At 36.7% G+C, this 23,561-nt stretch overlaps 1 protein-coding gene across 1 annotated transcript in view; it reads right to left on the bottom strand.

Moving 5' to 3' along the window:
- LOC136034190 (uncharacterized) overlaps positions 1–16,484 on the bottom strand; it is a 54,106-nt gene extending 37,622 nt beyond the window's left edge. Inside the window, exons 1-3 of the mRNA XM_065715369.1 lie at positions 16,412–16,484; positions 9,600–9,727; positions 2,746–2,851 (exon numbers count right to left, since the gene is read on the bottom strand). Coding sequence (XP_065571441.1) covers positions 2,746–2,851; positions 9,600–9,727; positions 16,412–16,421 — 244 coding nt within the window. The 5' untranslated portion in view covers positions 16,422–16,484. The remainder of the gene's footprint in view (positions 1–2,745; positions 2,852–9,599; positions 9,728–16,411) is intronic.
- Positions 16,485–23,561: the final 7,077 nt, after the last annotated feature.

Raw genomic sequence — 23,561 nt, 5'->3', positions numbered from 1 at the left:
ACGATATCATTCCAAATATCAAATTTTATTAAGACTGATCACCCGTTCGTAAGTTAATAGCACCTCATTTTGTCAAATTTTTCCGAATTAACCATACCCCCCCCCCAGATAGTTGAATCAGGGAAACAGCAATTTCGAATTTCATCATGTCTGGTCCCTGATATACCTGCCAAATTTCATCGTCCTAGCTTATCTGGAAGTGCCTAAACTAGCAAAACCGGGACTGACAGACAGAACGACAGAATTTGCGATCGCTATATGTCATTTGGTAGATACCAAGTGCAATAAAAACAGGACAGTGAGATATAAATATATAGAAGACATTTAAAACAAGGGTTTTAAGTAAGGGCAATAAAGCATTGACTAATAACTATTTCTTTTTTGAAAATAGTTTTGAATAAACAGTATCAACTTTGCCAAAATCTCAAAAATCCAATAATCCAAATTTTTTAGACTGTTCAATGCCGAAAACTCCTCTGGTCGTAACTTGGGGAGCCCTTTCTATCCCTTCCTAGAAATGTCAATGATTTAGCACTGGAATTTCCCAACCCTGTGGACAGAAATGACGGAGAAAACAAGAGCTAAGAGCTCATAAGGCACTAGTGACGTGACCAAAAGAGCCAAGAGCTCATATGGTATGAGCTCTAACAAAATTCTAAGAATCAATAGATCGATTTAAAAGGAAAATCAGAGGCATCACCCACTCGTAAGTTATAAATAACTCAATTTTTTCAAATTTTCCCTCTCCCTTTAGCCCCCAGATGGTCGAATCTGGGAAAACGACTTTATCAAGTCATTTGTGCAGCTCCCTGACACGCCTACCAATTGCCATTGTCCTAGCACGTCCAGAAGCACCAAATTTGCTAAAGCACTGAACACCTCCCCCTCCCAAAGAGAGCTAATCCAGTACAGTTACGTCAATCATGTATCTATGACATTTGCTTATCCTATCCACCAGGCTTCATCCCGATTCCTCCACTCTAAGCGTTTTCCAAGATTTCCGATGCCCCCTCCAGCTCCCCCAATGTCAACAGATCTGGTCGGGATTTGAAATAAGAGCTCTGAGACATGAATTCCTTCTAAATATCAAATTTCATTAAGATCTGGTCACCCGTTTTTAAGTAAAAAATACCTCAATTTTTCTAATTTTTCCAAATTAACACCCCCCAGCTTCTCCATAGAGAACGGATCCGTTCCAATTAGGTCAATCACGTATCTAGAACTTGTGCTTATTCTTCCCATCAAGTTTCATCAAGATCTCTCCACTCTAAGCGTTTTCCAAGATTTCTGTTTTCCTCCTCCAACCCCCTATGTCCCCGGATCCAATTCAAGTCGAAGATCAAGCATCTGAGACACAAGATCCTTCTATATATCAAGTTTCATTAAGATCCGATCACCTATTCGTAAGAAGAAAATACCCCAATTTTCCGAGAATTCAAGAGCTTTAAAGCGCAAGATCCTTCTAAATATCAAATTTCATTAAGATCTGATCACCTGTTCGTAAGTTACAATTACCTCATTTTTCCAAATTACCCCCCCCCCAACTCCACCAAAGAGAGCGGATCCAGTTCGTTTATGTCAGTCACGTATTTTAGACTTGTTTTTATTCTTCCCATTCAGTTTCATCCTGATATCTCCGCTTTAAGTATTTTCTAAGATTGCCGGTCCTCCCTCCCGAAAGCCCCCCCCCCCCCAATGACGCTGGATTCGGTTGAGATTTAAAATAAGAGATCTGACTGAGTTACGAGGTCCTTCTAAATATAAAGTTTTATGAAGATCCAGTCACTCTTTCATAAGTTAAAAATACGTCATTTTTTCTAATTTTTCAGAATTAAACTTCTCCCTCCCCCAAAAACCCCAAATAGAGCAGATCCATTCCTATTATGTTAATCACGTATCTAAGACTTCCGCTTATTTTTCCCACTAAGTTTCATCCCGATCCCTTCACTCTAAGCGTTTTGCATAATTTTAGGTTTCCCCCAAACTCCCCCCCCCCAATGTCACCAGATCCGGTCGGGACTTAAAATAAAAGCTCTGAGACACGATATCCTTCTAATTATCAAATTTGATTGAGATCCAATTACCCGTTCGTAAGTTAAAAATACTTAATTTTTTTCAGATCTAGCCCTCCCCCCTAACTGCTCCAAAGAGAGCAGATCCGTTCCGGTTGTGTCAATTATGTATCTAGGACTTCTCACCAAGTTTCACCCCGATCCCTCCACTCTAAGTATTTTCCAAGATATTAGGTTTCCCCCTCCCAAACACCCCCCCAATATCACCAGATCCGGTCGGGATTTAAAATTAGAGTTCAGAGACACGATATCCTTCCAAACATCAAATTTCAGTAAGATCTGATCAACCGTTCGTAAGTTAAAAATACTTCATTTTTTCTATTTTTTCCGAATTAACCGGCCCCCACTCTCCCCAGATGGTCAAATCGGGAAAACGACTATTTCTAATTTAATCTGGTGCGGTCCCTGATACGCCTGCTAAATTTCGTCGTCTTAGCTTACCTGGAAGTGAGTAAAATAGTAAAGCCTGGACCGGCAGACCGACAGAATTTGCGAATGCTATGTCACTTGGTTAATACGAAGTGCCATAAAAACCCATATACGACCTGCCAAAGAAAGCCTTAACCATGCTACAATCAAATTTTTTTTTTTATGCTACAATTAAATTTGTTTTGGATGCTTTTTGCCATCAATTTACATGTTTTCCTAAACTAAAGTTTTAGCGGATTCAAACCTCGTCTTGCAAGTCCCTCTTCAAGATCAACTTCACAAGTGGTTGCATTTCCGCTCCCTCTTCTATCCATGGGTGCATCAACTCCTTCATTTCGTGCAGCAGCCGTCTAAAAGAGCATTCTTATAATTATTGTCGTAATACTTGCACTATCATTGACATTTACTTGGCTCTTTTAGAAATCATTCTGGAAATTAACATTAATGAATTCAACGATAAATTACCTTAATAGAAAACTAGTACTAAATTACTGATTCAGTTATTTTCTATTAGCAGTTTGGAAAAAATAATAATAATTATAACACAAAATAAGAGCTGTTTGGGGAAAATGTGTGCAAAATTGTATAATGCATTTTATCCCCTCTTGCTTGATGCAAAAGGGTACACAAGATAACAGAAAAGGCTCTAGGATAGGGTAACTACTTGTTTTAACTTTTAAAATGGGCTCTAGAACTCTCAATTTCCGACCGAATGATCAACCTCCAGATTCTCTGGGACCACGACAGGGAGCTGAGGAGGGGGCAGTCCCCCTTCTATATAGAATAAGTTTCGCTATGTATTCCAATACACACATTATGCTCTTATATGATTATACAAGCAGGCCCCTAATTATAACACCCCCTTCCTCCACAAGTAATCTGTGCACACAGAATGAACGGGTTCTTCTGGCATACGCCTATACAAGCCTGATAAGAGCCATTGCCCCCATAAAGAGGCTGAAAAGTCCTGCAAGAGTTATTCTGACCCATGTATATGGTTATACAAGCTGGTACCTAACTATCACACCCTCTTCCCGGACTAAGTTCCTGCGCGTATGCTAGAAGAGTTCAAAATATTTGTGATTATCAAATTTCTATATAGCTCAGCCAGCATGACTGTGCCAAAGATTTATATCGGAACGATGAAGAAGCCGAAGGCTTCTACACTCAGCTCAAACAGACAGAGAAAAATACTCCCAAGAAAAATGCTATATCTCAATGTTGTCATGCTGGCAAAACCATAGGGGTTAAATGTTTATCAAATTTTGCCACAACAATGAATATTTGTCGCAAACACTATATTTAATCATGGATAACAAAAGAAACTGAAATAAACAGCTCCTGACGACAGCACAGCAAACCTGAGAGACTATATATAAGTAATGGAAATATCTGTGAACAATTCTTATAGTCAGAGGTGATTTCGGTTCAGATCACATTTTAGTTGTGTCTGGACTCTATGTGGTGCCTTCGGTAAAAAAGGCCACCAAGGTTTCGTGTCCATATACTTAAAGACATAGAAACAAGATATAAAATATTCAACATAAAGAAGATCCTAACAGACAGAACAGACCGACCGCTCCATTTCACCAAGTGGACGAAACTAAATATATTATTAGAGAAACACCTGATTACATCTTAGTAATTTAGATTCGCTGGAAAAAACCATAGATCTGTCTGGACAGTAGTGGAGTCATGTAAACAAAGAGAACCGACAAAGTAAGAATGAACTAAAGAGGGTGAAATGCTTAATAGAAAAGAAAATCAAGGTCTTGCGATAGTGCGTCAAAGACAAGTGACATAGTGTTATCAAGCCTTTCAGAAGGGTGACAACCATTTAATATACCACAAAGTTCATAAATGAAAAACAAATAGTGACGAAGACCACACTGCCTTTCCGTAACAAACAAATACAACGTAGAGAAAATAGGGAAAATTTCAAGACAGTGGAAATTATTTCTGTAGATATTTCGGCCCTATGTCCAAGGGCCGTCTTCAGCACAATACAAGAATAAGAGAGAAACTATATATATATATATATATATATATATATATATATATATATATATATATATATATATATATATATATATATATATAGAACTTACATCAAATTGTGAGGATTAAAACTGAATAATTAAAAACACTTTTTAAAACTTTTTTTTTTAAAATAGCCCTAGCATCCTTACTTCAACGAAGTTCAACCAGGACTGGCGAAAAGAATGAAATGAGAATATAAGCTCATTCAAACTGAAGAGTTTAAAAAAAAAAGTTTTAAAAAGTGTTTTTAATTATTCAGTTTTAATCCTCACAATTTGATGTAATTTCTTATATATATATATATATATATATATATATATATATATATATATATATATATATATATATATATATATATATATATATAGTTTCTCTCTTATTCTTGTATTGTGCTGAAGACGGCCCTTGGACATAGGGCCGAAATATCTACAGAAATAATTTCAACTGTTTTGAAATTTTCCCTATTGTCTCTACGTTGTATTTGTTTGTTATGGAAAGGCAGTGTGGTCTTCGTCGCTATTTTCGTCTAGCTTATGGGGAGCAGTTGACCTATGATATCTTTTATTTTATTAGTCTAGGTAAAAAACATGCTAATATTATCAATCAACAAAATTTTTTAGAATCCTGTAGAAATGAAAACCTTATTCCCAAGTCTTTAAGATATAAATTACATTTAAATACCCGGAAAGAGGCGCGATTTGCCCATACACTACAGTTAAAAACCCTAGTCCATATTATTAAGGACAAAAAACAGAAACGACATATTATTTCTTCAGAGAGAAAATCGTTGGAAACTTTTTTGCTGGAAAACCTGTCCACCGTTGATTTTGCTCAAGTTGTTAGATTAGAAAGGAATTTGTTTAGCCACGATTTTCGCTTGTCCAAGGAACGCCTCTATAAAAAATTGGAAGGCTTACGAAACGAATCTTCGATGAGAAACCGAATTTATTCTCCACGATTCACTCCTGGACCTGCTATCGTTAACCTCTCTTCTAAAACATTGGAACCCCAGGAAATCGAAACACTAGAAAAAGGTCCAAAATTTTCTTTTCTACCGAAACAGGTTCCTGTGGCAGATATAGTTTCTTCTCTAGAGTCCGCTTTGCATAAACACTATCCTTCTGTCTCTAACCCGGATGAAGTTAGATCTGGTCTTATAAATATCCTCTATAACAGCCAAAAAAAGTTTAAGCCTCCTACCAATTCCACACCAGAAAATTTGCATGACATAAAAATACTATCTAATCTCCAAAAAGATTCTTCTATTATAATAACTAAGGCAGACAAATGCAATTCACTTGTTGTCATGAATACGACAGATTGTGACAACAAAATTCTTTCGCATTTAAATGACACAATTACATATCAAACAATAACTCATGATCCTACTGATCAGTTCACTAATAATATTATAAATGAATTAAAGCAGCTAAAACAAAATGGTAAAATCACCCCACAACTATACAATAAATTTTTTCCCCGTGGTAGTTTCTGTCCTAAACTCTACGGTTTACCAAAAATACATAAACAAGGTATTCCCTTAAGACCTATCGTAGCTTGTACTAAAGCCCCCGCTGCCAATATTGGAAAATGGCTTTGTACAGCTTTCAAACCTTTATTGTATTCTCAAAATTCCTATATTCGTAACTCGGCAGATTTGGTTAAAAAACTTAGCAACACAAGTATTTCAGAAAACACAATAGTTAGTAGTTTCGACATTGTTTCAATGTATACAAATATAGATGTAACTATTTCAGAGGAATTATTAAAAAACAAAATAGAAGAAAATTACCACTTGATCGAGACTTCAGCGACAGGAATTGATTGTGAAGTTTTAATGACTCTTGTTAAAATTTGTAATAAGTTTTCTATGTATTTTCAATTTCGCGATTCTTTTTATCAGCAAAAAAATGGGTTACCCATGGGAGCACCTTTATCCGGGCTACTAGCAAATATTTACGTCGAGAATCTTGAGAATTGGGCATTGAATTCTTATTTTTTAAAACACGTCTATTGGGGTCGTTACATGGATGACGTAATTTCACTTTGGAATTATGGGGAAGCTGAGCTTCGGGGCTTCTTAGATCATCTTAACACTTATGACCGAAATTTGCAGTTCACCCTAGAAGTTGAAATTGAAAATAAACTTCCGTTTTTAGATGTATTAATTATTCGTAATTCTGATGAACTGGATTTTACTATATATCGAAAGCCAACACAAAACAATAGATATCTTCACTTTAATTCAAATCACCCCCCACAAGTTAAAAGAGCAGTTGTAACTTCCCTCATTGATCGTGCCCTGAATATTTGCTCCAATTCATATATAAATGCAGAAATAAACTTTATCAGAGATATTCTTTTTGGTAATGGATACCCCATTCCTTTTGTCAATAAAATAATTAACCGTAGAATAAAAAGACATTCTTGTAAAATCGAAGAAGATACTTCACAATGTGATGCTACTGATAAGCCCTCACATATTGTCTATCTTCCGTATATCCCAAAGATCACAACAAAATTAAAAAATATTTGCACAAAAAATAATCTGTACGTAGTTTTTACTAATAATTTTAAAATCATCAATGTCTTAAACTCGGGTAAAGATAAGACCCCATTTACTCGCCAAAGAGGGGTCTATCAAATACCATGTGATTGCGGAAAATACTATGTCGGCAGGACCCATCAGAATCTAGACAAACGGTTACAACAGCATAAAAATGACATAGACAAGGCCTTAATTTCAAATAGTTCCAACAACTCCTTTGATTCTGCTTTAGGTTGGCATATATTTAATAATCCGTCCAACATGATACTTTTTGAAAACTCTTCACTCATTAGTAATGATTTGGGAATAAAACAGGTGGTTCGAGAATCAATCGAAATTAATCTCAAAATAAATAATAATATTTCTTTGAACAGGGACTTGGGGGAATACTCACTAAATTCTTTATACTCAAACTTAATTAAAAATGATCTACCAAAATATTTTACTAAACCGATTTATAATAGTACTGAACCAACTACGAAAAGGCCTTTGAGACAGGCTGCTAAACAAGCAAGATTAGCTTTAAGAAATTGCATCTAATGATTTTATTCTCTTCAGTTTGAATGAGCTTATATTCTCATTTCATTCTTTTCGCCAGTCCTGGTTGAACTTCGTTGAAGTAAGGATGCTAGGGCTACTTTAAAAAAAAAAGTTTTAAAAAGTGTTTTTAATTATTCAGTTTTAATCCTCACAATTTGATGTAAGTTCTTTTATATATATATATATAGTTTCTCTCTTATTCTTGTATTGTGCTGAAGACGGCCCTTGGACATAGGGCCGAAATATCTGCAGAAATAATTTCCACTGTCTTGAAATTTTCCCTATTGTCTCTACGTTGTATTTGTTTGAAAAAAACAAATCCCCAGCCACTTTTATACAACTATCGAAACACGGACACCCCATCCCAGACACAGAGAGAGGAAGGTTGATGGAAGGGATGCTTCTACGTAATGGTGAACGCCACAATAGCTTCTGACCCAAGCATCCTATTTCTTTCTTCACTACCATTGTACTAAAAAGACCAAAGTCCTCTTCCACAAGGAAATCATAAGATTCTTGAAGACTAAAGAAGGCCCTAACAGAGAAGATGTTTAGTCAGAGCTGCCAAGACCGGGTCAAAAAGTAATAGGTATCTATTAATATCTAATAAGGGGCCTAAAACAGATATAGACTAATAAACCTCATTGGACTAGTCCAAGACCAATAAAAATTCTCAAAAGATCCTCGTTAATCAGCATAAATCGCTGGTAAACTATATTTTAAGGGCATATCAGAACGGCTTTCTAAAAGACCTTACGACCATAGACCAGATTTTCTGACCCCAGCCATTGATTGAGAAGTAGATTAAGGTGTGCCAAAGATCTATTAGCACACTTCACCCTCAAGCAGGCCTTAGACTTCATGTGGTGAAAGGGACTTCGAAAGGTTTTGCTATATTATTGTGTCCCTAAATACGTGGTATTTGTGGCTGAGAAAAAGAATCAATAGTCTGTTAGCCAGTTCAAGACATTTCATAAGTTATCAGATACATGTCTTACATCAATAAGTCTTTTACAGGGTAATATCTTGTCTCTTCACATTTTTAAATTATTCCTCAACCCACCCCTATAATTTGCTGAAACCTTAGAAGGCCCAGTAGTTGGAGGGGAACTAATTAACAAACTGGCTTACACAGATGCTATAATGAAACTTAATAGCCTTACAAGATGTAATTCAAGCAGACAGAGACCAACTAGTGTAAGCAACCGATGCCTTGAGATGATTGCGATTATGGTGACATGCAAGGTTGTGCCGATGGCTACTTCGCTCACCTAGGCAGTCTCCTAATTATTTACATTGACCACTCAATCTTGACCAGGTTAACTCTCAAACAAATTCTTCATTTTAATTTCATTGATTCTTGGTCAATAAAAAATGACAACAAGCAAATTATATGCTAACCTGATAACATTAACTGAATATCCGCTAATCAGCAACCAAAAATTACCCTCAAAGGATAGTTACACTCCACACACATCCAATATTGACTTCGGACTGAGTGCCTGAAAACTTCCATCCTTAGAACATACACCAGTTACTCCATCGAGTGCCCGATCGATCAAACTATCATCACCTTATTCATCAAACTTCGGGGAGGGAAGAAGTCCTAATTAAATTAACAAGACCAGATAAAACTTGTCAGATAGAACTAGTCAGATGATGAGACCTTATTGTTTCTAAATGCGAAAATCACAATATACCCTTCTTCTTCTTTGAAGTTAAATATCCCTAATGTTTGTTTGGTTTAGAGGTATACTCGTACAGAACTAAGTTTCTTAACTGAAACAATCACAAAACAAAACTACTGCAAGTAGGACAAACTGGTCAAACCAATACTTTTCCTTCTTGGTTAGAGTAAATTGATTTTGAATGAGCTAGTTAGCCCTATTTAATGTTAAATCACATAATAATTTGAACTTTAATTTGACAAGAACACTCCGAACTCAAGATTACCAGATCATGCGTCTTACCATTGCTACAGCCCCTAGACCCCCTTTAGGGCAGTAGCCAAGAAGTTTTCCTTCAATACTTTCTATTGCAGCTGCTTCTTTTCTTCTGATGTCATTAAGATCTGCTTCAACGTGAATACTACCGATGTCTGAAAGAGGACAATGTGTCGGTATTTTTTTTTACAACATACAAAGCACGTACAAAGAATGAAGTAAAACAAGGTCACCCATAAGCAAAAGAAGTAGATTGGTATTTGTCTCCTGGGGAAGGTCAGACATGCGAAAAGAGAAGATTTGTAATATTTGGACAAAATATGTCAATTTTCTCATGTATATATATATATATATATATATATATATATATATATATATATATATATATATATATATATATATATATATATATATATATACTTGGTTGCTAGCTACCCCTGCAAGTTCTGGTTACTATGGGCTAAGGCTTGTATTTCATTTGGTTGCTCAATAGCAACAGCTGCAACCATGATTTTAATAGGTTACAACTAGAGCTGCAGCCATGATTACTAGATTTCAGCTATCTTTAAAATAATGATACTAATGAAACCTTCATATTTTCCATTTTTAAAGAGTTATACCGAACTTTTATGTAATGGCACTTGGTATTTACCAAGTGACATATAACTATCGCAATTTCTGTCTGTCGGTCGGTCGGTCTGTCGGTCCCGGTTTTGCTAGTTCGGGCACTTCCAGATAAGCTAGGACGATGAAAGTTGGCAGGCGTATCAGGGGCCAGACCAGATTAAATTAGAAATAGTAATTTTCCTGATTCGACCATCTTGGAGGGAGTGGAAGGACGGTTAATTCGGAGAAAATAGAAAAAACGAGGTATCTTTAACTTACGAACGGGCAACTAGATCTTAATGAAATTTGATATTTAAAAGGATATAGTGTCTCAAAACTCTGATTTTGAATCCCAACCGGATCTGGTGATATTGGGGGGAGTTGGACGGGGAAAATGGAAATCTTGGAAAAAGCTTAGAGTGGAGAGATCGGGATGAAACTTGGTGGGAAGGATTAGCATAAGTCCTAGATACGTAATTGTTATAAATGGACTGGATCTGCTCTCTTTGGGGGAGTCAAGAGGAAGATTTACAGGGCTTTGGCGAGTTTTGTGCTTCTGGGCGTGCTCAGACGATGAATATTGCTAGGCTTGTCAGGAAACTACACAGATTGACTTTATAACAAATTCGAATATCTCCGATTCGAACATCTGGGGGACTGGAGGAAGGAGAAATCGTCGAAATGGAGGTAGGTTTATCTTACGAATGGCTGATTGGATCTTAATGAAACTTGATAAATAGAAAGATCTCATTTCTCAGATGCTCCATTTTCAATTCGGATCAAACTGAAGACATAGGAGGATGGAGGGGGAAATGTAAATCTTGGAAATCAGAAATCTTGGAAAATTCTTAGAGTGGAGAGATCGGGGTGAAACTTGATGGGAATATTAAGCACAAGTTCTAGATACGTAATTGACAGAACCAGACTGGATTCACTCTCTTTGGGGGAGGTAGGGGGATTTCTAATACTCTGGCGAGTTCAAGAATAAGTACAAGTTATAGATAAGTAATTGACATAAGCGGACTGGATCCAATGTCTTTTGGGGAGTTGGAGGGATTTCTGGTGCTTTGGTGAGTTTGGTGCATCTTGACGTGCTAGGACGACGAAATTGATAACTCTAGTGCCGAGTTTATTTTAAGGTTCCAACCTCGTCACAAGTGTCATATGAGTTCTTGACTCTTGTTATTAATTGGAATAGTAAGTGACTAATCTCAGAGAACAGGCAGCTAAGTAACTCTAGTATATGCTGTGGTTTATTTTTAACTAGGTTTCAGATATCTTCACAGCCTTGATACCGACGAAGCTTACATATTCTTGTATATCCTTTATATATAAAATTTCTTAAGGATGTGTTTATACACATCCTTTACACCTTGATACCGTTGCAACTTACTCATTCCTTTATATCTTTTATATAAAAAAATTTAAGGATGTGTTTGTGCACATCCTTTATACGAAAATTTCTGCTATTTCTACAACCATGATACTTATGGAACTTACACAGTCCCCATTTATAATTTATATAACTCTTACTAAATTGCTAGCTATAACTGCAATCCTGATTCAATACATTTCTTTACTATAATTTTATTTAAAATTCTCAGTAATTATCAATTGACAAATCAGATTTTTCAACCCTAAAAAAGATTAGGCTACTACTGTTATGTAACTATATCTACACGCTTTTTATAATGTCAAAAATACTATTTTGATTTCCGTATACAAGATGGCCTTAATTACATTTGCTACTACAGTGTCATAAAAAAGTAGTTTTTCGTAAAAGAATGATTCTATTTTTGAAAAAAAATACTTATTTTTATTGAAAAAGTTTTTATAAACATCAATTTCCTTTAAATTGAGCCATTAAGTAGTTCTCTATGATGTTACCATGGACTGCTAGCTGCAACGGAAAAACGGAAAGAAAAAAAATATGCCTTGGACTCCTTCTAGGTCGCTAGCTACCGCTACAACCCAGATACCTCATCTCTTTAAACGAGCAATGATTGTGTATGTACTTTCTCTCGGAAACGACTATAGTTTTTTGGGAAAATTACCATCTCGGGATTTTCTGACCAAAAAAATGATCTATATCGGTCGCAAATTTGAGGAAATTCGTTAAGAGTCTTAATTTTGGAAAAAAAATATCGCGAGTGTATTTATGAATACATTTCAAGAGCATACAGACGCCATATTTGCCTTAGTTGTGGTTATATCATTTTTAGTGTATCATGCAGGCAAAAATTACATCCATTTGCATTATTTTTAGCCGCACACAGAATTTTATTTCAGGTAATATTCCAACACATAAAAATTATAACCACCTCTACCTTAATACGCCCTATCGTTCTCATACGCTTTGTTAAGTCAGACGGCCTTTTAGCCTCGAGACAAATTTGGAATTTTTTTTTACCGAGCGTTTGTTTCACTGAACGCTTTTTAGAGGCGTATAAGATAGTATTGCAATGTACACATTGGGCAGGAAAGCTGTCGTTCATTTTATTGCATACAACGAGATGGAAACGGAATAAAATGGAAAGACAAACTGTGTGTTTCTTTTTACTGCTCAAAAATGAGTGTGTTTGGAGAAGCATATTATGATAGAAACTAAATTGGAAGTCATAAACGTTTCAAGAAGTTTGAAGTCTCAGGAAACTGGGCCAGATTAGTCCTTGCCTTCTACTCTAAGCGAATCGAAGCCTATTTATTACAAGTAAACAAAATGAGTATTAATCAATTTTATGTGCCCTAAACTAAAGGGTTTTTTAACACAACTTGAAATCATTTACGTTATGAAAATTTCTACCTACTGGTTTTTAAAATACCTTTGTAAGCCTAGGAAAATGAGAACCTTTAAAAAATTTAATTAAAATCTGAAAATAAAGGACGAAACAAAACGCTTAACTGATCTTCTAGCTACAGGGCAACTCTGAAACAACAATTTTACCCAATATTTCCTAGGGAATACATCGGTTTACCGTGTTTTAGCAATTTTGCTGACTAGGTTTGTATTTTACGGTAATTTTACAACAGTAATGTAGGGGAAAGGTAAACTAATATGTGGGGAATCCCTCCGATGGTGCCCCTATGTCCAACAGACCCTTCAGGCAGTTGTACTATGTTTTGTTCAGGTGGTAGCATCTCAAATATAAGACAGATTTTGTTCAAGATGCATAATTATGATCTGCTCACTCTTCTAGCTTCAGTACCATTGAAGCATATATTTGCTTTCTTAGATTTTATTGTTCGTCTCAACTGGTATATTTTTTTTTACAGTCCCTTGTGTGGTTTTTTGTACTGCTACCCTCTAAGGTTTCAAAAAACAACGTTCTTGGGTCAACTATATACAGAATATGGTGAAAATCTCCAGCAGAGGTCAAAAGCCACAACGGCCACAACATTCACATAGGTTCTTCTCTGGCGTGGTCCATAATTTAGGGATTGGTTTGAAAGCTCAGTCATAACGAAAGCCAGTTTATTCTTCCCCCTGAAGATCTCTCTTCTGAAAAATACCCCAAAGGAATATCCATCCGCCGAAGAATTCCCTCCCGTCGAAAATTCAATTCACGTGTATAATTGGGCAGCAACCGATAAAGTATTATTATATGAACACAAAGAGCAACAGTAAACCCTAAGACGAGCAGATGTTATTCCATACCTATAGATTATATACAGAATAAATTCTGCTCGTTTTGTAGTTTCATGCTGCTCTTAACTTTCATGTGATAATGCTTTTACTCTTTGGTTGATAGCAGAAAAGGTGGCACTGTTTGGTCTACGTTGTCTTATCAACTAGAAGCTTTGAGATCCGTTCGCCAGGCCAAGGTATCAAAATTTTGCAAACTGTATTCTCTGGAAACAGCACGCGAAGCTGAGTACCCAAAAAATTCTATGTACGTCCGCCATTTCCCTTGAAGTGCTTGAGAGATCATTGAAATCAAGGTGGAACCACTCTTATTTATAAAGCTTTACATATTATATTCTAATTTAATTAACCTGGAATCCAATTCTAAGTCAGAATACCCTTTCCTCAGGGGTTGCTGGGCGGGGTCATGTCATCCTCCGAAGCATATTTGTTGGTCCTTTCAGCTATGCTGAACTAAAAGGCTACCTCAAAATTTCGATCGAATGTCTCTGGGGAAAAAGGGGGCGTGGGAAAGAAGCAAACAGCCTCTAATCCTTTTTATCACTTAAAAAGGACACTAGAACTTCTAAATTTTTGTTCAAGTGAGCCCTCTCCCAATCTTTTAGGACTCTTAGTTGTATGCGATCATCCCTGAAAAAAAAAACATACGTGACCTTTTTTTGTTGTCAAAATAAATCCACCATTTTGTGGATAAAAGCTTAAAACCTCTACAGCAAGGTTCTTTGATCGTTTGTAAGGGGGAAGAGGGGCATCTACTTCAAGCGGTACATTTCAAGGTCTGAAGATCCTACCTCTGATTGAGCCTTTAGATAAATGAATATAAATTTAGCTCTAAGGAAGGGGGAGGGGGAGGTTGAAATTGATATTTAATCTCTCTTCATTTCCGGGAATTTTATTGTCTATGCCTTTATAGTGAAAGTAAAGAGTAACATTAAACCCCAAAATGCACAGTATCCATTCCGGTGGAGGGGGCTACCCCTCCTCATCCCCAGACCCCCGGATCTTAGTCGTAGAAACTTCGAAAAATACTCTTTTTTCCGAAGAGAAATACGACAAGCACCAGCGATGACTATAGTCCCGTGAGCAATATCTCTAATATGGCGAATTGGTACAAAACTGCACTGCTGCCAATATGGTAAAGCTACAAAAATATATCGGCATACAAGAATTAGTGTTTACTCTATATCTATCACAGCTGAAATACATTTAACGAATATCTATATAATTTAATATATAATAGCCTGCATGAGTCAAGTGAGGCTATTCCAATACAAAATTTCTTTAATAAATTTCTAAATTTAAGCAACTAAAATCTAAATAAACCAACTTATGATCCCTAAAATTTCATAACTGCAAACTAAATCAATGCTAAAAAAGGTGGTAAATGTTTAGTTTCGTTCCAAGAGCTCTAAAATGGAAACTATACTGCGAAGCAGCAGTTTCTAGTTTAGAGCACTTATAAATGCTAATTTTAGAAGTGCGTCCATTTCTGGTTGACCCTCTTCCTCCATAGGGCAAACCAAAAATGTGTAAAATTGGGCTTGCCATAAAGTGAAGCATATTAGTCCATGAGCCCCGCGGGCAGCGGGGCTCATGGATTATATTTATTTAACACGGGGCATATTTACTATAATATAGACTATATAATATTTACTATAATATGGGCTCATGGACTATATTTATTTAATATGGACTATATTTATTTAATAAACCTTGTTTGAGGTTTTTTTTTTCAGTTTTATCACTCTTTGTTGAATAAATAGATTACAGACATCACCCCGCTGCCCGCAGGGCTCATGGACTGATACACTTCGCTCTATAGGTATTGTTACCTGTAAGAAAGCCCACTTTACGCATTTTTAGTCTCGTTGGAGGGGCATTTTAGAAAGCTTAAAATGGATGCACTTCTCTAATAATGACAAAGAAATAATATGTGATCATCAGAATATTTCTATATGCAGTAATACGCACTTTAGAGCACTTTGAACGAAACTAAACATCTACCAAAAAGGCTAAAGTCAGATTCTTTACTCATATTGATCTAATTTCATCAATGCCGGGTAAATCCAAAGGCCTTATAACATCAATGTCATAGGATATTCCTGGATTTACATCTAGAATGTCACCTAACCGTTTTTAGTGGCCAAAATAGAGTTTGGAAAATTACCTTCAAGAAAACATAGTAATTTCTTCAATAAACTCATTAAAAAGACGGTTAAATAGACACATCTTGAGAATCAGAATTTCATCCTGAATCCAAATATAGCATTGATTGCTGTTGGAAATGAGCTTTACTCTATGTGCAAATAAATAGCCTACCCTGAATTGTATGCATAAAATTTGGCATAACTTTTAAATCAGTGTGAAAAAGAGTGATTCAAAGAAAATTCATTGCATATATAGGCTACAACTCAGGGTATATTTTTGCACATTAGGGGGAAAGGTGGGCAAGGTATATTTCCTAGAGAAATGACTGGTACATTTCAATTCAGGATATAATTTTCTTAGGTATCTCATTAGTGAGTCAATTAAAAAATGTACCATACATGGCCTATTGGCAAATTTCACTTTAGCAGAAATCAACCTTTACCTTCCGCCATTTTTGCGTGTATTTCCTAACCTATCTCAGCACTGTTCAGCTAAAATTTGAACTTGGCTGAGAAGAAAAGGCTGACTGAACGTAATGTAAACGTATCAAATCAGAGAGTATGGATTAGTATCAAGACTGCCAAAGGGGCAGTTGTAGTTATTTTTTAATACCTCTTTTCACCTTGGTGAAAAGAGGATTAAAACATTGAAAAAAAACATTTCACATTGGTCTAAATTATGAAAAGAACATTTTTTATGGCACTTGGTATTAACCAAGTGCCACATAGCGGTCGCAAATTCTGTCGGTCTGTCGGTCCCGGTTTTGCTACTATAGGCACTTCAAGGTAAGCAAGGACGATGAAATTTGGCAGGCGTATCAGGGACCGGACCAGATTAAATTAGAAATAGTCGTTTTCATGATTTGACCATCTGGGGGGAGAGAGTGGGGGGTCGGTTATTTCGGAAAAATAGAAAAAATGAAGTATTTTAACTTACGAAAGAGTGATGGGATCTTAATGAAATTTGATACTTGGAAGTATGGAAGGATATCGTGTCTCAGAGCTCTTATTTTAAATCCCTATCAAATCCGGTGATATTGGGGGAGGGGACCTAAAATTTTTGAAAACGCTTAGAATGGAGGAATTGGGATGAAACTTAGTGGGAAAAATAAGCAGAAGTCCTAGATACGTGATTGACATAACCTGAACGGATCCGTTCAGGATCTGTTCTGTTTGGGGGAGTTAGGGGGGGGGGGTTAATTCTGAAAATTAGAAAAAATGAGGTATTCTTAACTTACGAAGGAGTGATCGGATCTTAATGAATTTTGAAGTTTGGAAGAATATCGTTTCTCAGAGCTCTTATTTTAAATATCGACTGGATCCGGTGACGTTGGGCGGAATTTAGGGGGGAGCCTAAAATCTCGGAAAACCCTTAGAGTTGAGGGATCAGTATGAAACTTGGTGGGAAAAATAAGCACAGGTCCTAGATACGTGATTGACATAACCTGAACGGATCCTCTCTCTTTGGGCGAGTTGGTGGGGAGGTTTGATTCTGAATAATTAGAAAAAATGAGGTATTTTTAACTTACGAAGGAGTGTTTGGATCTTAATGAAATTTGATTTCTGGAAGGATGTCGTGTCTCAGAGCTCTTATTTTAAATTCCGACCGGATCCGGTGAAGGGGAAGTTGGGAGGAGGGTGGAACCTAAAATCTTGGAAAACACTTAGATTGGAGGGATCGGGATGAAACTTGGTGGGAAAAATAAGCACAAGTCTTAGATACGGGATTGATATAAGCAGAACGGATCTGCTCTCTTTAGGGGGGTTTTTAATTCTAAGAAATTAGAAAAATGAGGTATTTTTGACTTACTAAAGAGTGATCGTATCTTAATGAAATTTCATATTTAGAAGGACCTTGAAACTCAGATCTCTTATTTTAAATCCCGACCGGATCCAGTGTCATTAGGGGGGGGGGATCTTGAAAAACACTTAAAGCGGAGAGATCAGGATGAAACTTGGTGGAAAGAATAGGCACAAGTCCAAGATAGGTGACTGACATAATCGGAACGGATCCACTCTCTTTGGTGGAGTTGGGGGGGGGGGGGGAGTAATTCAGAAAAATTAGAAAAAAGGGGTATTTGTAACTTACGAACTAGTGATCAGATCCTAGTGAAATTTGGTATCTAAAAGGATCTTGTGCTTTATAACTCTCATTTTAAATCTCGATCAGATCCGGTGACATTGAAGGGAGTTGAAGGGGAAAACCGGAATTCTTGGAAAACGTGAAAATCAGGGTATCATACGAATGGGTGACCGGATCTTAATGAAACTTGATATACAGAGATATCTTATGTCTTAGATGCTCCGTTTTCAATTCGAATCAGATCCGGGGACATAGAGGGTTGGAGGGGGAAAACAGAAATCTTGGAACCCGGAAATCTTGGAAAACCCTTAGAGTGAAGAGATCGGGATGAAACTTGATGGGAAGAATAAGTACAAGTTATAGATACGAGACTGACATAATTGGTACGGATCCGTTCTCTTTGAGGGAGCTGGGGGTTGTTAATATGGAAAAATCAGAAAAATTGAGATATTTTGAACTTAAGAACGGGTGACCGGATCTTAATGAAATTTGATATTTAGAAGGAACTCTTGTCTCAGAGCTCTTATTTCAAATCCCGACCAGATCTTTTGACATCGGGGGGAGTTGGAGGGGGGAACCGGAAATCTTGAAAAACGCTTATAAATGTCGTAGATAGGTGATTGACGTAACCGGACTGGATCCGCTCTCTTTGGTGGAGTTAGGTGGTGGGTTCAGTGCTTTGGCGAGTTTGGTGCTTCTGGACGTGCTAGGACGAAGAAAATTGGTAGGCGTGTCAGGGAGCTGCATAAATTGACTTGATAAAGTCGTTTTCCCTGATTCGACCATCTGGGGGCTGAAGGGAGATTAAAAATTAGAAAAATTGAGGTAATTTTAACTTACGAGTGGGTGATCGGATCTTGATGAATTTTGATATTTAGAAGGACCTCGTGAATCAGAGCTCTTATTTTAAATCCCGACCGGCATTAAGCCTCTGATTTTCCTTTTAAGACAATATATTGATTCTTAGAATTTTGCTAGAGATCATACCATATGAGCTCTTGGCTCTTCCGACCTCGTCGTAAGTGCCATACGAGCCCTTAGCTCTTGTTTCAAATCAACCGCTGTTAGTTTTGACTTTTGCTCTTCTCTTTGGAAAAACTGTGCTTGTGCCTTTACGGTTTGTAATTTTTTATTAATGAAGGACATTATTCCATTTCAATAGCGGTTAATACAGCTTCTTCGAACGATTACCTGTTCAGTGGCAAGATTATATTAAGATTTATATTGATACTGTTCAGTGGCAAGATCATATAATTGTCAAAAGTAGGCTATAGCTATTCGACCTTTCAAATATGCTGAATCAAAAGGTAGTCTCAAAACCTTCATCGAATGTCTTATTAGAAATAAGGGGCGTGGGAGGTGGTCTTGTTTCCTTCCAATCTCTTGGTCCCTTAGAAAGGACACTAGAACTTTTCGTTTTCGATTGAGTGAGCCCTCTCACGATCTTTTGGAACCATTGTTTTGATACGATTACTCCCTGCAGAAAAAAAAACAGATCAAACAAAACCAATGAACACGCATGTGTGATCCTTTTTTTTGCAAAAATGCAAAATTCATCATTTTGTAGGTAGGAGCTTTAAACCTCAACTTCTGGGCTCTCTGATATGCTGCATTTGATGATGAAATCTTCATTAGGATCTCTCAAACTTCTGAGTGTTTTCCGCTTTTTCAAAAATCAAGTAAATTCTATCGGGCCTGTAGCTTTTAATAGTTAACATTAAACTTAATGTATTTTATATTTTTGAAATCAACATCAAAAAATCATTTTTTTGATGTATTAATTGTTATCAAAATTCCTTGTTTTAGATTTTAGATGAGTATGTGACTGGATCACTCCTTGCTTACAGTTTATTTCCAGGAACTGTTTCATAAAGCTTGGCTACAGTCATCTAAACAGATCCAAACTTCTCTAGATAAATTATATCACTAAGTCATATAATTAGCATCAGTGTAATATGGAATATTAAGATAATACATATTTCGAAAAAAAATTATATGAAACAAGAAATTCATCTCAGAGTTCGGAACGTGAGCTCATTGAAATAATTTTGTGCCTTCAATAAAAAAAAAAAAACAAAAAAAAAACTAGGAGACATAAATATGCCTACTCAATGAACCCCTATTTCATTACATATCACTGTATGATTTTTTCAAATTTTGACGACATTTTCCTGTTTTGTCAAATTGTTTTTAGAAGTGAAATTTTATTGGGGGAACAATATTTTAATTTTTGATGACTGAACCAATGAATTGATTACTCCTAGGTTTTTCATTTAAAATAATAATTAGCTTCCGTACGAGATTTCTCAAGAGAAGGACACAAATTGAAATTTCTATTATTTTTTATTTTAACACAGAAAAATCTAATGCTAAGGTTTTTTTAATGCAGAGACAAGGATTTCAAATTCTTCAATACTGTAATATTTCCACTTTATATATCCTTTTCTCTTCCCCATAATTAACTTATCAGAGTGCATTTCCGTTCTCTAGGCCTGTCATTCGGTGTTCTTTAGAAGACATATTATATACACAGTATGCATCGGCACTGTTTCTGTTTTCTGTTTCTGTTTCTGTTTTTTCTTGCCTGTTTCTGCCTGTTTCTGTTTCTGTTTTTACAAAAAACAGAACAGAAAACAGAAACAGGCTACCTGTTTTTGTTTTACCTGTTTCTGTTTCTGTTCTGTTTTTTTTTCATCTGTTTTTTTCCGTTTCTGTTTTTTTTTATCTGTTTTCTGTTTTTTTTTCTGTTTTTTTTTTTTTTTCAAATGCCGCGCTATCTAGCGGGCATGATACCGAAACGCATGATACCTACCCGTACCTACCGTACCGAAACGCACATCTAGCGGGCATGATACCATGATACCGTTGAATTTTGAATTTAAACAAAAAGGGAATAGTTGTGGGAAAAGTCAAAGTCATGGCCAATTGTAGAAAAAAGCTAAGACAGATTGTCCAATTAAGTGGGCAACCCAGTCAAGGTCAATTTTACCCCTTTGATTGCCGTTGTGACTGTCTCCCATTTATGCTACACCTCTCCGTGCATGCATGTCCCTTGACAATGCCGAAATAGAGTCAACCCGTTGACTACGGGTTGACTACTTGAAAATTTTTCTCTCATGCATGTCACTCCACAATGCTCAACTAGAGTCAACCTCTCATGCTAATTCACGGCGGGGTAAATCTGAGCGAAAGAGAGAGATAGAGAAAGAGAGAGAAGCTTGAACACTATACAGTGGACATGGGCTAGATGGGAACCCCATATGACAATGTCTCTACTGTTGGTATATGTTTAGCGAATGGCTATTACCGCTTGAGCAACGGTCTAACCATTGACGGCTTTAAGGATTCGTGCTTTAAGCGGCAAACTTGGGCTCAATGAAATCCCATATAAAAGAGGAATATAGCGTTGGTATTTACTTAGAGCAATGGGTTACCGCTAGAACAGCGGTCCAACAAGCCACGGCTTGAAGGCATCCGTACTTTAAGCGGTGAACCTAGACACCTTGGTATGTGTGTAGCGGAGGGTTATTACCACTTGAGCAATGGTCTAACCATAGAGCGTTATAGAGCGTTGGTATTTGCTTAGAGCAATGGGTTACCGCTATAGCGACGGTTTAAATAGCCTCTAACTTAAGCGGTGGACATAAGCTAGATGGGATGACTCTGTGTCTGTCTGGTATATATTAGCAAGCAGCGGTCTAAGTAGCCTCGGCTTGAAAGCATCCGTGCTTTAAGCGGTGAATATAGTGTTGGTATATGCTTTGAGCAATGGTTTACCGCTAAAGCAACGGTCTAAGAGCAACTAGGGTAAATTGTCAATTATAAATGACATTTAAGCTTGAAAGGAATATAGCGTTGGTATCACCCGATTAGACACATTTTATGACAAATTTCGCCCCCCCCCCCTAAAAAATACGCTAGTGTGTTGAATTACACGAAGTTGCTCATCTTTTGTATGTGACTACAAGGATTTAACAAGAAGATGTTTACTTTCCTATTAGAAATAGAAGAAGTAAGGAAAAAACAGGAAAAACAGCTGTTAAAACAGCTGTTTTAACAGCTAGATTTTCTAGCTGTTAACAGCAGATTTTCCAGGGGGCCCAAGCTTCCACCACAAAGGGCCCTTTTCCGGCCATAATTATCCATTCTGTCCAACATAGTCCATTCTGTTCAATTGATTTGAACTAACTGCACTTCTATTAGCCAAAAAGTGAAATTACCTGATGACCCTTGGCGTAATTACGCTATTTGCTATTAATCATTGTAAACTTTGAAAGTAGGTTAGATTCATAATAAAAGTCTCAAGTTCTGTCAAATGCCCCATGCCCACCCCAAGATTTGGCCCAAATGGCGCCCCTGTTCGAACCTGATGCCTACGCCGCACTATAGTCATATCAAACAGTTCGTGGTAACGAACTGTAGTAAGGAGCGACCCGGCTCAATAGTAATCAAAACTCTAAAAACTGGAATTTTGATACCAATAGCTACATCAAAAGAATTGCATTCTAATGCTGATTTTAAATATATAATTTTCATCAGGAATTTGCGTGTTTATTTGTTTTTTTGTTTTTTGTTTTTTTTTTGTTTTTTTCCAGGGGTGATCGTATCGACCCAGTTGTCCTAGAATGTTGCAAGAGGGCTTATTCTAACGGAAATGAAAAGTTCTAGTGCCCTTTTTAAGTGACCAAAAATTGGAGGGCACCTAGGCCCCCTTCCACGCTAATTATTTTCCCAAAGTCATCGGATCAAAATTCTGAGATATCCATTTTATTCAGCCTAGTCGAAAAACCTTATGACTGTGTCTTTGGGGACGGCTTACTCCCCCACAGTCCCCGTGGGAGGGGCTACAAGTTACAAACTTTGACCAGTGCTTACATATAGTAATGGTTATTGGGAAGTGTGCATGCGTTTTCAGTAGGATTTTTTGTTTGGCGGGAGGGGTTGAGAATAGGGGGATAGGCTGGGGGAGCTTTCCATCGGGGAATTTGTCATGGTAGAAGAAACTTTTCATAAAGGAAGCGCAGGATTTACTAGCATTATTAAAAAAAAACAATGAAAAAAGAAATAAGAATTTTTTTTTCAGCTGGAAGTAAAGAGCAGCATTAAAACTTAAAACGAACAGAAATTATTACCCATATGAGGGGCTCACCTCCTCTTAATACCCCGCTCTTTACGCTAAGGTATTTTTAGTAATTTCAACTATTTATTTTACGGCTTTGCTGATTCGGGGGTCATTCTTAATGACTTGGGACAAAATTTAAGCTTTAGTGTAAAGAGCGAGGTACTGACCAGGGGGCAAACCCCCTCATATATGTAATAAAAACATGAGAATACAAAACTTCTTTACGTAAGCTAATTTATAAGTTACGTACATCTTTTACTAAAACAAAGATTCGTAAAAAATTAAAAGTTCTAGTTGCCTTTATCTTAATTAACCAAAAAATCGGAGGGCAACTAGGCTTCCTCCCCCGCTCTTTTTTCTCAAAATCATTCGATCAAAATTATGAGAA

The sequence above is a fragment of the Artemia franciscana genome, chromosome 2 (assembly GCF_032884065.1).
Source record: "Artemia franciscana chromosome 2, ASM3288406v1, whole genome shotgun sequence".
NCBI lineage: Eukaryota > Metazoa > Arthropoda > Branchiopoda > Anostraca > Artemiidae > Artemia > Artemia franciscana.
Note: the sequence above shows the minus strand (reverse complement) of the source record. Positions and strands in the feature narration are given on the sequence as shown.